Here is a 15,187-nt window from a genome sequence, read left to right on the forward strand (position 1 = left end):
GGATTTCAATTGGTCTGGTGTAGCTTTTTAGTTAGTAGAATATGTAGAAGCAAAGACCTGTATGATGCAAACACCTGTATGAAGCAAGCACCTGTATGCATTCTAGGAGCCTTTATTAAAATGTGAAATAATAAAAGTAATAATTGCCTTTCTTTGAATTGTGTATAGCTTGCACTAGGAATAAGGAAGAAGGCTGTTGATTTGGGGGGGGTTAAAAATCAAAGGGCAGGTCACTGACTGAAAAAGGCCAAATGATTTCTCCACAATAACATCAGTTCCATGTCAGTAACCTGGCCCACACTTTGTGAATAGCTTGCACTTAGCATAAGGAAGAAACCTGTTGTTGTTGCTGTTGTTGTTGTTGTTGTGGGGTTGAACACCATTTTTCAGCACAAGATAGGCTATACATGGCGGCCAGTATTAATGGTGGAGGAAAAACCCGGGAAAACACCGGAAAGAACCACTGACCCACGAGAAGCTACTGGCAAGCTTTCTCACATACCCACATAGGCCGAACCTGAGACTCGAACCCACGCAGACAGAGGTGAGATGGCAGTGATCCATAACAGTGAGCGCTTTGGACCACTTGGCCACTTGGGGCCCCCGAAGAAACCTGTCAGTTTGGGGTCGGTAGGTCAAAGGTAACTGACAGTAAGAAGAAAAATGGTTTTTGCACAAAATTTTAGGTCTTCTACATAGAGGGTTATTAAATATAGGACGAGTGTATAGGTCATTTATAGTGGGACAGGTATATAGGTCATTTATAGTAGGACATGTGTATAGGTCATTTATAGTACTCTTGTTGTTTCTTTGAAATTCATTTCCTGGTCAGTGTTGCAAAGTGTGCTCCTAATTGTAATTCACAATTACATTCCATACATATTTTATTGTTTTCCATCCAGAAGTCAGTAAAACATGTTAATTTCATGATTATACCTTGCTAAAGGTATTTATTAACTCGAAAATCTTCACCAATGAAAATATTCATTTGATTTCTTTCCTCCCTCCCTCTCCATTTTTTATTTGTCATGATATTCATGGATGCATTTCTGAGAATTCATGACTATGCCAGGGGGTTGATAGATAAAAACTGCTGTTTCTTGTGTGACATGTCATGAGTTTGCTGGTATTTGATAAATTGTATAAACAATAAAACAGAAACATGTAATTGGTGTCATCATCTTATTCATGCAGGAATACTCTACAAGGAAGAGGTACCAAAGTTTCTGTTGTGTTGATACAGAAGAATGCACCTCTACCTCCTGGTGAGGATGTAGTTGCAGTCGAGAGAGCTGCTTCTCTGTGCAGCTTATGTGACCTTTCAGCAAAGCACCTGTACGTCCTCCCACACACTGACCATCTGGTTGGCTACACGATAAGGTATGTGTTACTTATTATAGCTCTTTAATTGGCAGAAGTGGGAATGAAACAGATTGCTTTCTGGCCACAGGCATATTTTATATTAGCTCTACCCTAGTTGTGCCATTATTGGTATTATGATCATATTGTATAGGTTACTGTTATTTTTCAGTTTAGGACTCCTATCTAATCTCTAAGGTAAACTTTATGGTGTCCTATAGAAGTAAATAAACTCAATACAGTATGCTTTTATCTCTCATCTTTCCTTCCCATCTATATCCTCCATTTATCTTTCATCAGTATACCACACATACTCGCTTATAAGTCAAATCAGACTGCAAACAGCTATGATCCTGATCTGCCATAATATAATCTGCCTGCAGATCAGGGTCAATTTTGTTTGTTCTACTGATTGCTAGTAACAAACTGCACAGACCCAAATCTGCCAGCGCATTATGTTATGGCAGATCTGGGTCTGTGAAGTTTGCAGTGGAACTCATCTTATAAGTGAGTACATACATTAATTTATTCAGTGGTCCTATGGCTGCTTGAATGTCCACACAAATTTACTGATGTCTTTCATCTTCTTTTGAAGCAGACCCAGTCAGTAAAATGAACATTAAGAAGCCATGACAGAAAGCATGGAGCTTTGCACCATTATGAACTGGTGTTAAAACATCAGAACTTAGATTTCCTCAGATGTGCACTAATTAATTGTTGGAATGTGAAAAACATTTTATTGACAAAAATGGCATTGACCTTTTATTTATGAGATGGTCTCTAAATTGATAACTCATGTAGAGTGTTTTGTTTTACATGTCTCACATAAAAATACAATAATCTATTCAGGGAATGTAATTAAATTAATGAAATTATGATTATCCAACCTGTAAAGACCTGTGTATTAAGATTGTCAGATGTTTTAGATTATTCAATATGTATCGATAGGAATTTGTCTGTGCTTGTTTTTTTTTGGTCTATGCCAAAGAGTGTTCTCTTACTCCCCCACCCCAATAACCCAATTTTCTGAATATAATAAACTTTCCCAACCAGATCCTGAGATTGTAGTTTTTAGGCATTTCCCAACCAGATCCTGAGATTGTAGTTTTTAGGCATTTCCCAACCAGATCCTAAGATTGTAGTTTTTAGGCATTTCCCAACCAGATCCTAAGATTGTAGTTTGTAGGCATTTCCCAACCAGATCCTGAGATTGTAGTTTTTAGGCATTTCCCAACCAGATCCTGAGATTGTAGTTTTTAGGCATTTCCCAACCAGATCCTGAGATTGTAGTTTTTAGGCATTTTCCAATCAGATCCTGAGATTGTAGTTTTCAGCTTGTGACCTGGGCAGGAGTAACCTTTCTTGTTTTCAACTCTGAATTTTTTTGAAGATTGGCTCTGATGCCTGTTAAGTTTCTTATTTAAAGATTTACTGTATACTTAATAAGACTTTCTTATTTAGAAAGGATGATAAAACCTAAGAAAGATTTTTAAGTATATGGGTAGAAATAAATGAGGAATCAGAAAAAAGAAACTTGGTGAAGAAATTTAAGCTGGTAAGTGTAGAGACACCTATTTTCAAAGTAGGTTCTCCCATCACTGTTTCCTGAAATTATTATAATTTTTTATTTCCTTCACCAAGTGATTTATGATATGACATTTATATTGATGACTATTAACCTAGGGGATAAAAGTGTGTCAGTGACATATCAATACATGCATTGTATGCTCTTAACAGTCACTTTGAAGAACAGATTAAAGGTCAGATAATTATATTATCATATCCAGTGTTTTCTCCATCCTGCACCCATACCCATTTTCTCTTCAACAATGCATTGTAAAAAAAAAAAATAATAACAACTGATTCATGTTGTTGCTCTATGCTTTGACTATTAGGCAAGTCACCAAGTCAGCAAGATGCTTGAGCTTATTGCTCAGGTCATGCAGCAAGCTTCTCATTGATAAAGATTAATATTTTGTGCCTTAATAAGAGCACTAAGTGAGCAAATCACAAAGAATTTAAGAATATCTTACAATTTCACTCAGAATATTTAAGTCAATACATGTGATAATGACTGGTGGTCTGATTCAAATACATGTACATTGTACTGGGAGACCATAGCATTCTGTTGGGTCTATTCAGTTAGTTATGAGTAATCAGTAGAACAAGGAACATAGCCCCTGATCTGCTGGCAGGTGAGGGTCTGTGTTGTTGGCATGGTTGGAGTGAGTATATACAGTATTTGGCTGTTAATATTTGATGTGCTGGAACAATTATTGAGCATAATACTTGATTCACTATAAATTGTTTTTTAAAACTTCATGTTCATTGTAGCAAAGGTCTGTAATTTGTTTTTTTACATGGTTTTGTTGCAAAACTTTGAAATTTATCTTGTTTAAAAAAAGTGAAAATGCCATTTCAGTTGCAATGTCATAATAGCAGATCATGGAGTCACATTAAAGTCATGGATGTCACAACAGTGCAGTATTGTGAATCACTGCATATCAGATGATTCTGTGTCACCCAGTGATACAACATATCTTACAAGTATCATGTTATGTGATTTGTTGTATGAGATGCTTTAAACTCGTTTGCTTTGTATTCTTCTTCAGGCTGGAGAATGCATTTTATGAGCTGTCTCAGAGCTATTACCATGGGGAAGCCAAGAAAGTTAAGGCACATAGGGACTTTCTGAACAAAACCACACACCAGGTAAACTTTTTCATACGCAGACAAGCTATACTTTTAAATTAAACAATCTTTTTGTTAGAGTAATTACACAAGTTCTAACAATTTACAGTGAGTATTATTAGCAGCCCTGACATCTGTGCCATTTTAAACTGACAACACCATAAAGCTGAAGGGGGGGGGAGGGATTATGCTTCTGGTTTCTTGTTTTTCTTTAATTTAGAGCCATCTAATTGCTTTCACATGTAATTTTATTTAGTTGTGTATCAGAGTATGATTCAGCTGTTTTTATACAGCTGTTCATTTGCTGGAAGTGAATCACACTCAAACAAACCAGTTTGCTAAATTTTGTTCTCACAGAATAACAATAAAAGTATATTTATTGCTGTGCAAAATGATTCATGAACTCAGATGTGGTCAGTAGTTATGTGACTGGTAGAGAATTAGAAGAGGGGTCATTTTCAAAATGACTGAGATAAATACATGTACTTACCTCTCAGTCTTAAACGGACTTTGCTGGTTACGTTTTTGAAACTGAATTAGGAAATTAATCATTGCATTTGACCTAAGTCATATTAGAGGGTCCAATAACTTTCTTATACTTGCAGAGTATAATTTTTTTTAACTAAAGAACAAAGGTCAGAAGAATTCTTCCAGTAAAGTAAATACTTTCAAAAACTTCGTGCCATTTAACATTGATCTAGTTTAAAGCGTTTTGTAGGATTACTTGCTTTAAAGTATTTTTTCTTTTCATTCAAATCAATTTTAGAATATTTAGTTAGTGTCCACACACTGCATGATAAGGTTTATCAATTTTGGTCACATAATTACCAATAATACCAGTTGTACTAATTTACTTATTCTGATTGTATAGATATCAATCATTTTTGCCTTCTGATTAAAGCAATGAAATACCTGTAATAAAATATTTTTGGCATCTATTCAAGTACAAATCACATGGGTCATGTTGGCATTTGGTTCTGACTATTTAAAATATAGGTGTCTTATTTTAGAATCAGCTTATATTTGTGCTTTTAAATGATGACTGTTTAATATATTCACTCCTCCTCAAATATTCCTTTGAAGATCATTATAAAAAGCCCCAAGGAATACATAAGACAAAATCAGTGTTAAAGTCTGTTGACATTACTAGTTAATGGCAACCAAGAGGTGTGATACAGAGTACAGTAGATTTAATTTGCATCACAGAAAAGCCCCCTACACTGATAATGACTAGATTCTTCATCTGCTTTTCATGACCCAATGTAGTGCCAAGCCAACATTGTACAAGTCCGTAGCAATTGATAGAGTCTCATCTTGAAATTTTTTGATGACAACAAAGGTGTAGATTACTTAACAACCAGGAATGAGCAGACTGGTAAAACTACTTTAGTATGAAATTGTAGAACAACAGTTGATATATTTTATTTAAGATCAGTAAAGCGACCTACGTGACTACATTGATGTATTATTTTGTTGCTCTTGTATTTTCTTTTTTCTTGTAATATATAATGAATTTTTATTTCAGTTGCTGTTTGTAAGGCACCAGTTCAAGATTGCTTTTTATAATGAGCTAAAACAGGATACACACACTGCACTCAAGTAAGTCCTACTTGGCATCTTCTTTTAAATAGATTTACTAAAACAATTTTTGAGCACAAAATGCATGTGTAAAATTAAAACTTCAGAATAATATAAGATAGCTGAAACGCATGTATCAAATGGAAAATAAGTACAATTTTCACTGGCCCCAAAGTTCGTTGCTTGCAGTCGTCAGTCACAGTAGTATCAGTGGCAGGGGAGGATGATAATGTTGAGATGATACAACCATCCACCTTCAGACAGATGCATCGTCTGGTTCAGGAAACGGTGACACAGTTATTGACATCAGGCCACATATTACCTTTATTTCTCTTGCTTGCTTCCGTACCTCTTCCCATCTCATTGGGAGAGTGTCCCACCATTGTTAGGTTGCATAGTGGGCATACGTCCCCTTGCTTGGTCGATCATGGCCTTTGGGCCTGTAAGTCCAGACATGTGGGGTTTGTACCGGATCCATTGGATCTGGTTCAACCTCACGGCCATCCAGCTGTCTGGCATGGGGACCTTTTTGATAAAACGGCCTGGCCAACTAAGAATCACAAGGATTTTAGTGACAGATCCATCCATTTAGCTGTACTGTCAGCATAATACTTTTACTATGATGGAGATATCAGTGACAAATCTATCTGCCTAGCCAGGCCTTTGGAGTGGCTAGTACAAGTGAAAGCCGGACTGTCTTCCATACTGCCAGCATCAAGGCTGACCATATACCAGACAAACCAGCCAACCATTCTGGCAGTGCCAGACTTTCATATGTTCACTGCTTATCAAAATAGGAGAGTTAGTGACATTTTCAAAAAGGACAGATTTGAGTCATCGATGCCACATGGTATGACTTATCCAGAGTTGCAAGTGGAACCAAATCCAGACTCATCACAATGAGTGTGAAGCTTCTTCAAATCAGCCATACTCTTTTCAGAAAGCTAAGTACCAGTGATGTTTGCATCTCACTCAGACACCTTCAGTACTGATCTCTCAGCCCTTGACAAAAATCATTCACCAGTTCACATGTTTAGTCCACTGTTTTATTAAGTGGACAAAAGTGTGTGCCATGCCACATCAAAGCTAGTTTGGAACATAGTTGGTACATCTTCAGTGTTAGATTTGGTCTCAATTTTCTTAAATCTGGCAATAACCCTGCTTGGAAGGCAATGGCCAGGATTGCTAGAGCCATTAACTGTTTAGCTCACCATGCCATGCCAATGCGTTAACTGCTTCAGCCAATTTAGAACTGATGGCAACATGACACATGTCTGCAGTCCACTATGCACAAGTCTTGTCATACCCTGGCTTTAATGATGACCCCGTTTGGGTCATCGTTGCTTGTTAGAGGAATAATTGAAGAAGTGTAGAGCCAGGCAGCTCAGGAACTGCCCCTCCAACTCAATGATCAACCCACACAGTTGTTTCGAAACAATCATCCCCCTCCAATGTGGAGGGACAATAAGTGGACTTAGGACAAAGGGTCTTGTCAGTCAAAGGTGCAGTTTAGATCCCACTTCAAGCCTCCTAGCTCCAAACATTGACCTACCTTCCCCACCGCCTGCAAAAACCCTTCCTGTTGGTGGACCAACTCCTTCAGTTTCAGTCTCATTGGATCGCCCCAGAATAATTGGGTGATCCAGGTCATTATGGAGGGGCTTCAGATTTCATTTGTCCAGTCCCTTCCCCTTTCCTCCTCTCCTCTCTTCATAGATTACAACAGGAGACAGAGTCACTCATCAAGAAACAGGCAATGGAGGTTGTGCAGAAATCACAATCACGGGTTTTATTCAAGGCTGTTTCTTATTTAGAAGGTGAATGGCAAGTTGAGACAGATCATTGATCTGAGTTGCCAAAACAAATTTGTTTGCCACCAAAATTCAAGATGGGGATGGTGATATCAATCCATCTCTCCATCTAACGTGACAAATACACCATCAGTCTCAATCTGACAGCTACATTTTCACATCACTATCCATCTTGCATGATGGAAATTTCTCCATTTTGCTTACCGTGTTATAATTTATCAGTTCAAAGTTGTACCCTTTGGCCTCAACATCAACCCATGTTTTTTTACCAAGGTTACAGATTGTGTCATCACCTTGTTCCAGTTGACTTCATCTACAATGACAACAGCATATCTGGATGCCATCCTCTAGAAACATATGGTGAGTTCTGTTATACTCCAAGGCAGAAACAATCTTCTCTCACTTTTATATCATCTACGCTTTCTAGTGAACTGGGCAAAGCCCAATTTCTCCATCCATCCCAGCTGTTTGGTCCATCTGGGTATGGAGTTTATCACCAACCAGAATCTGGTACTGCTTCCTTGAGTTTGCATAATCAGTATTGTTGAACTCGTCAAGTCCGTTTCAAACAGGACTTGGATTTCAATGAGAAAGTTCTTGCAACTCTTCAGCTTATTTAATTTGGCAGCAGATTTGACTGTCTTTTTATGCACCTCTTAGAAATGACTTTTCTATCACAGTGGCCCCCCTTTTCAAGTCCTCTCAATCAAATAGTCATGTTAATGCCTGAGAGATGATTATTTCTGCCTCATTGGTGCAACCCAAATGGCTGACCCGGGGGATTCCACTGGAAATAGCTGTGTACTTCTGCCAATGCATATGGTTGAGGTGCCCATCTGTTGCTGGATTTGAAGTGGCCTCTACACATGAACCTTTTAGAAATGAAGGCAGTCATCAATGCCTTTTTCCTCTGGAAGGATTGACTCTCGAACAAAACGGTTCTTTATGTCTGACAACTCGGTGGTGGTGGTGACCTACATCCACAAACAAGGGGGCACCTAATCACCTGACCTGTTTGTTCTGATATGTCAGTTTCTACATTGGTGCAACAATCTCCATATCAGTGTATGAATCAGACACATTCCTGGCAGACTCTCTATCCAGGAAAGATCAAGTCCTTCACACAGAATGATCTCCATGAATCATTCTTTATTTGGATCAGTGCACTTTGGGGGGCGTCCGATGATCAATCTTTTGTTGACAAGGTGGAATCAAGTTGCCCACCTTTGTCTCAATAATTCCATACCCAGAAACTTGGGCCTTGGATGCTCTTTCAATTTTCTGTCAATCATGGGAGGGATTGTGATCATTTGCCTACCCTCCCATGGTCTTGGTACAAGAAATGCAAGAGGATTCTGATAGCCCCTCTCAGATGGGACAAGTCCTGGGTTACCAATCAACCCAATCTAGTGATGGATCTGCCCAAGAAGATTCCAGCCAACCCGAATCTTCTCAAGCAACCATGATCGTGGGTGTTCCATCCCTTCCATACTGTCTTCTTCACGCTTGGCTATAGTCCGGACAGCCTTGCGAGACAAACAAATAAAACTTTCAGTTGTGGAGAGAATCTTGAGAGGAAGAAGATCCTTGACTTTGAAGGCTTATGAGTCATATTTTCAGGGACTTGTGTGATATCAATACTGTCATCTCTCTGAGGACCTCAATCCCTCCACTGGCTGACTTTTTTCTCTGGCTTTTCGATGAGAAACAGTTGACCCAACTTACTATTAAAGGCTTCCGTTCCATGATATCGGACACATTCCATCATCATGGTAGATGTGACATCAGGCATGATAAAGGTCTATGAGATCTTTTAGCCAATTTTGATCTCAATCAACCAAATGGAATCTTGCCTGGGTCTTAGCATGGCTCAATTCAAATAAATTCAAGACTTTACCCCACGCTCTGCTAAAGTTACTGTCATGCAAAACATGTTTCCTGAAAGCTTTTGTTTCAGCATGCAGGATGAGCAAGCTACATGCCTTTCCCATTAACCCAAACTATTTTCAGTTCAGAACAGATGGTTCTGTAGTCCTCTTGACACAATTCGGCTTTGTAGTCTAAAATAGATTACTGTTTGTTAGTAATCAAGAGTCATCATTTGCTCGCTTTATTCCACAGATAGGTTGAGAACAGTGGCCATGCGAGATCCTGTTCATGTGCTCATGCACTGCTTCAAACGCAACAGGAAATTTCATGGCACACACAAATGCCTCTTTCTTCTGGTGAAAGCATGGAAGCAGGATATCACCCCTGATGCCCTTGCTTCATGGCTGAAATGGGTTATACGCTCAGCATACCTTGGATTATAATAGATCAGAATTGCCTCATGAAGATTACTGCTTATGAGATTAGAGCAGTTTCTGCAAGCCTCATGTTTAAACATAACATTTCAATCTGAGTTATGGTAGAATCTGTTGGCTGGCATGCAGTCAACCTTCTCAACTTTTTATCTCAGAGATTTAGCTTTACAGAGGTAAACCTTGAATCTGGCAGGTCTTGTGGTAGCAGCCCAGATGACTAACATATCCAGTTAATACAATCAACACAGCCTTTCAGCGTTGCTGGATTCACCAGTGAAATTTTGTCGCATCCTTGTTTGTATATCATTCAGCTAAAAAACAAGTGACACCTGGTGGTGGCAAGGGGAGGTAATGGACAATAGTTATTGCCCTTTATCTATATGAGATAGACAGAAAAAGTCAATTTTGCTCTTTTAGTAGGTCTGGATTCATGAGGTAGCAGGCTAATATCCCTAATGTTAATGTGATTCTGTAAGTATTCTTTTAGAAACACAATTCATGTAAAAATTGCTTTCTAAGGGTTAATGACTCATAGACTTATATGTAACTCATATGGATTTAATCTTGTTTTTAAGTTATTGTCTCACAGACTTACATGTATCACATATGGAATAGGTCTCGTTTCTAAGAGTTATTGTCTCATAGACTTACATGTGCCTCAAATGGATTTAGACTTATTTTAGTCTTGTTTTTAAGAGTTATGGCCTTGTGATCACTGGTCCTTCTGATATTGTTTAACAGAAAAGAGTGAAACCAAAAAAGTTTGTATAATTCAAAATATAATTTATTTCTTTTAAATACAAAGTGAAAAATTAAAAATAACTTTTGAATTAAATCCTAAGTAGTCCTAAAGTTCTAGAACAAATTTAAAAGTATTGAGTATTCCAATAAGTTACAGTGGTATTCCAAATGAAGTTCCATATGTTGTGCTGATGTGCCAATAGTCTTAATATATCACAGAGATGAAATACAAAATGTCTTTAAATGAACTCACAGTAATTCCAAAACATCTTTTAAATCCTAAAATCGGAGCACTTTGTAATTCCAGTGAATAATTAAAATAAATTAAATTGTCTCCAATGATCGCAACTAAATTACTCCTCTAAGACTGATGTTTTTGCTAGGAATAGCTAATATGCAGGTAAATATCTATCAAATAGTAAACTAAGATGCAGTTTCAAAACCAGGATGTGGGTTGAATATCAATTCTAGATAAATCTAACCTTGACAGAAATGTCAAGTACTTTAGCAGCCAGCCTGTCAGGAATTGGGTTAGCCTGGTTTTTCAAGAAAACCCATAAGCTGAACTCTGTTCACTTCATGTTTACTTCAGTAAAAGTACTGCTCACTATTTTGAAACAAATGATCATATCTTAAAGTACAAACCCATAGTCATAAATAAAATTAGTATTTAATATTTTATTTACAAATTACCCTGATAGTCTATAATCATGAGAGTTAACTTACATAATATAGATATAAATAACACCATAACACATAACCTAAACAGAAATCGTATTAATCATTTTTTTTCTTTCTGTAATCATTTGTATTTCAGGCATTACAAACAAGCATATGGTCACCTCTTAGAGCTAAGAATGCATGACACCAATCTGCTTGAAATAAAAGTCAATGCTGGTTTTATAAACTACAAGGTAAGCTTTAGTATTTTGAGTCCATTTCATTTGCCATGTATATAATGTATCTGTCAATCCCATGTTCATGTCTACTGAATTGGTAATTTTATTTTCTAATACAGTCAAACCTATCCTAATGGTCAGCCAAGTTCAGCAATCACCTGGTCACAATGACCATTCTGATTTTCCCCAGATATAAATGTCATTTTCTTAGCCAGGCAGTGGTTTCACCCTGCCTTCTGTAGTCACTAGAACATAGCAGTGACCACCCTTAGTATGAAAATTCATCTTCTTTTGTGCAAAGCATAGTATATTTCATGAATGATGTTTAAACATTCATATTTCAATTGTACTTAATGTAATACAGTGAAACTTGACGTTTCTGACAAAGCATGAAGCAGAGAGCACATGTCAGCATGTTAGTCACATGATACAACAAAACCATTGTTGACATGTTCTCTGTTCTTGATGAATCTGACTTTTTCCAAGTTGTTGTTGTAGTTGGGTTTGACGACATTTTTCAGCACACAATAGGCTATGCATGGCGGCCAGTATTAATGGTGGAGGAAGAACCCGAGAAAACCCCGGGAAGAACCACCGACCCACGAGAAGCTACTGGCAAGCTTTCTCACATACCCACATTAGCCAAATCTTAGACTCAAATCCACGCAGACAGAGGTGAGATGGCAGTGATCCATAATGGAAAGCACTTTAGACCACTCGGCCACTCGGGGCCTCTTTTCCAAGTTGCTGTGATAGTGACAGGTTTCTGGTCATTGTTCTTAGGATAATATTTTGAGAGTTATGTGTCATTTTGTTCTTTTACAAACAGCATGTGATTTTAATTTAATATTTTTTTATCTTTGCACAACAATGTTTATTATTGATATCACATGATTATTCGACCTCTGATGTCATTGACGTGTAGGTAGTGAGATTTTGTGTAGTCATGTGACTAGAAATGCAAGTGGAGAGTATCAGGCCAAATTGTATCAATCGTGTAGTTTCATCTCATTTGTCAGCAGATTAAATACATGAAAATAATTCATAATTGTCCATATAGTATAAAAAATGGGGTGGGAAGGTTCAGATGAAACTTGTACTAATGGTGTATGAGTTACAAACAATAGCCCCAGGAAGTTTCTTTACATTATTTAATTATCAAAGGTCACAAACACAAGCCGACTGTCCTTTGATCTCAGTGAGTTTGGCTGCTTATGTTTCAGTTGTTTAAAGTGTAAACACTTGTTTTCATGCCTAATTATACCAGCTGCCCTAACAAATGTTTCACAATGACAGGTAAGCTGTCAATTAATAATTTCATTTATGAGCCTCTGATTTGTTTTATGAGACAACAAATGAAAAGCAGATTCGGAACTGATATATGCATACTTGTTTCTCTAGAGGAGAGAAGAAAACAACCTCTTGTCATTGGCAAATACAAATAAATCCAAGTGACGATACAGTATCTTTGTGTGGTAATTATTTTATTAAGTTTAGTTATTTTTCTTTGTTGCTAAATAACTTAACTAAATACATATATCTTTGTAGCATACTACTACTGCTAATAATAATACATGTGAAATAATAATGAAAATACTACAACTAATAATGCTAAAGCTGTTCAGTTCATAGTGTATAAATTTGTCATGAACAAAGTTTGAGAGCTAAGCCTGTCTTCAGTGGCTACCTGTCTACAAAGGCCACCTTTGCCATTTACCATGTATGGCTGCTGTAGACAGGTTTGGCTGTATTTTCAACTTAATTTTACAATAAAATGTCATATGTATTGTGACTTTGTAAAAAATGATGCAAAACTGTAATAAAAAGGCCTGGGCATGTTTTTAAGCAGTGTAGACTGAATCATGGAAAGTATCTCACAATTGCCTTTTTATGCAATGTGTGTTCTCCAAAGATGGAAAGTTGAACCATGAAATATAGGTGATATTGACCTTGTTTTAGCACACCTTCATTTTCAGATGAAGCCACACTGAAGTTGAAGTAGAAATAAATGCATATGTATTAAAGAGTGTGTGGACAACCTTTTTCTCAACAGTAATAATGAATAAAAAACCCTGGCTACAGTGAACAGTCTTGGACACTATCATCCAAACTGTATCCGTACTGTTTGTGTTACAAGGAATACTGGATTAACAAGAGTTACTTTTGGACAGGGAAACAAAGTGAATTCTATAGAGTACAAAAACATTTGTTTTGTTCTTTTGCCTTTCCCACTGTGATCTGCTAAAAATTGGGAGAAAACTAAATCACACCTTTCTCAGTCTTAATTTAAACTTGTTCAACAGTTTATTCATCCTAGTCAAACTTGAAAAAGTGGGTAATTTATACATTTTGTAGTCATCAGAATCCATATACTTTGAAATTTTTCAGAGTTTTTTATGATTTTATGGGTCTTTATCAGTTTTGTGAGTTTCTAAAACAGAAGTTGCTCATTATTGTCAATGCATGTAATATCATGCCATGATAGCACAAATGGTGACATGAAGTCATACAGGGCAAGGTGCAATGTTGGTCATCAGCAGGTATTGACAAATCGTATCACTACTCAAGTGTATGGAATAAAATCAGTGAATTTTATGCTTTTATAACTAGAACTCTATTTGGGGGTATGCTAGATTTTAAATTTTGGATGAAGTAATTGCTTCCTTCTATTTAAGCTGGGCAAAGTGATGGAACAATAGGATTATGGGGTAAAATTTTGTTTTGTAAAGTGATGGAACAATAGGGTTATGGGGTAAAATTTTGTTTTGTAAAGTGATGGAACAATAGGATTATGGGGTAAAATTTTGTTTTGGGGTAAAATTTTGTTTTGTAAAGTGATGGAATAATAGGGTTATGGGGTAAAATTTTGTTTTGGGGTAAAATTTTGTTTTGCAAAGTGATGGAATAATAGGATTATGGGGTAAAATTTTGTTTTGTAAAGTGATGGAACAATAGGGTTATGGGGTAAAATTTTGTTTTGTAAAGTGATGGAACAATAGGGTTATGGGGTAAAATTTTGTTTTGTAAAGTGATGGAATAATAGGGTTATGGGGTAAAATTTTGTTTTGTTAAGTGATGGAACAATAGGATTATGGGGTAAAATTTTGTAATGATAAAATAAGATCTTTAGTAGCCAATATTTTCTGCTTTGCAGTTAGTATTATAATGCACATCATGCCCCTCATACTGAATGAAAATATTAAAACGTTTTAATCTTGAATCTGAAAAATGGCATGTATCCATGGTAATGACATTAGACTGTAACCTGAATGAAAATATTCAAACGTTTAAATCTTGAATCTGAAAAATGGCATGTATCCATGGTAATGACATTAGAGTGTAACCTGAATGAAAATATTCAAACGTTTTAATCTTGAATCTGAAAAATGGCATGTATCCATGGTAATGACATTAGACTGTAACCTGAATGAAAATATTCAAATGTTTAAATCTTGAATCTGAAAAATGGCATGTATCCATGGTAATGATATTAGACTGTAACCTGAATGAAAATATTCAAATGTTTAAATCTTGAATCTGAAAAATGGTATGTAGCCATGGTAACAGCATTAGACTGTAACCTCAAGAATGTTCCCAAAACTAGGTGACTGATGCTTGTCATAGGCTTATTAAATTGTCACATAATGTTTTCAGTTGAAAGATTGGACAAATTCATTATCTTCATGGTTTTATGTTTCAAAACTTCTATTATGATGTAATATTTGGTTTTGGTTTGAAAAATTTAAAGTTTTTACACTTTTCCTAGAGTTTCATATTTATATAGTAGGCAGTAAAAAAGATCATT

The 15,187-nt window shown here is 36.5% G+C and overlaps 1 protein-coding gene across 1 annotated transcript in view; it reads left to right on the plus strand.

Annotated features, from left to right (window-relative positions):
* LOC149777149 (trafficking protein particle complex subunit 11-like) overlaps nt 1-15,187 on the plus strand; it is a 151,074-nt gene that overhangs the window by 17,336 nt on the left and 118,551 nt on the right. Inside the window, exons 4-7 of the mRNA XM_089941840.1 lie at nt 1,195-1,380; nt 3,972-4,071; nt 5,576-5,649; nt 11,301-11,397. Of these exons, the coding sequence (XP_089797966.1) occupies nt 1,195-1,380; nt 3,972-4,071; nt 5,576-5,649; nt 11,301-11,397 (457 nt within the window). The remainder of the gene's footprint in view (nt 1-1,194; nt 1,381-3,971; nt 4,072-5,575; nt 5,650-11,300; nt 11,398-15,187) is intronic.

Source organism: Sinohyriopsis cumingii, chromosome 18, assembly GCF_028554795.1.
Source record: "Sinohyriopsis cumingii isolate HCF-2022 chromosome 18, ASM2855479v2, whole genome shotgun sequence".
NCBI lineage: Eukaryota > Metazoa > Mollusca > Bivalvia > Unionida > Unionidae > Sinohyriopsis > Sinohyriopsis cumingii.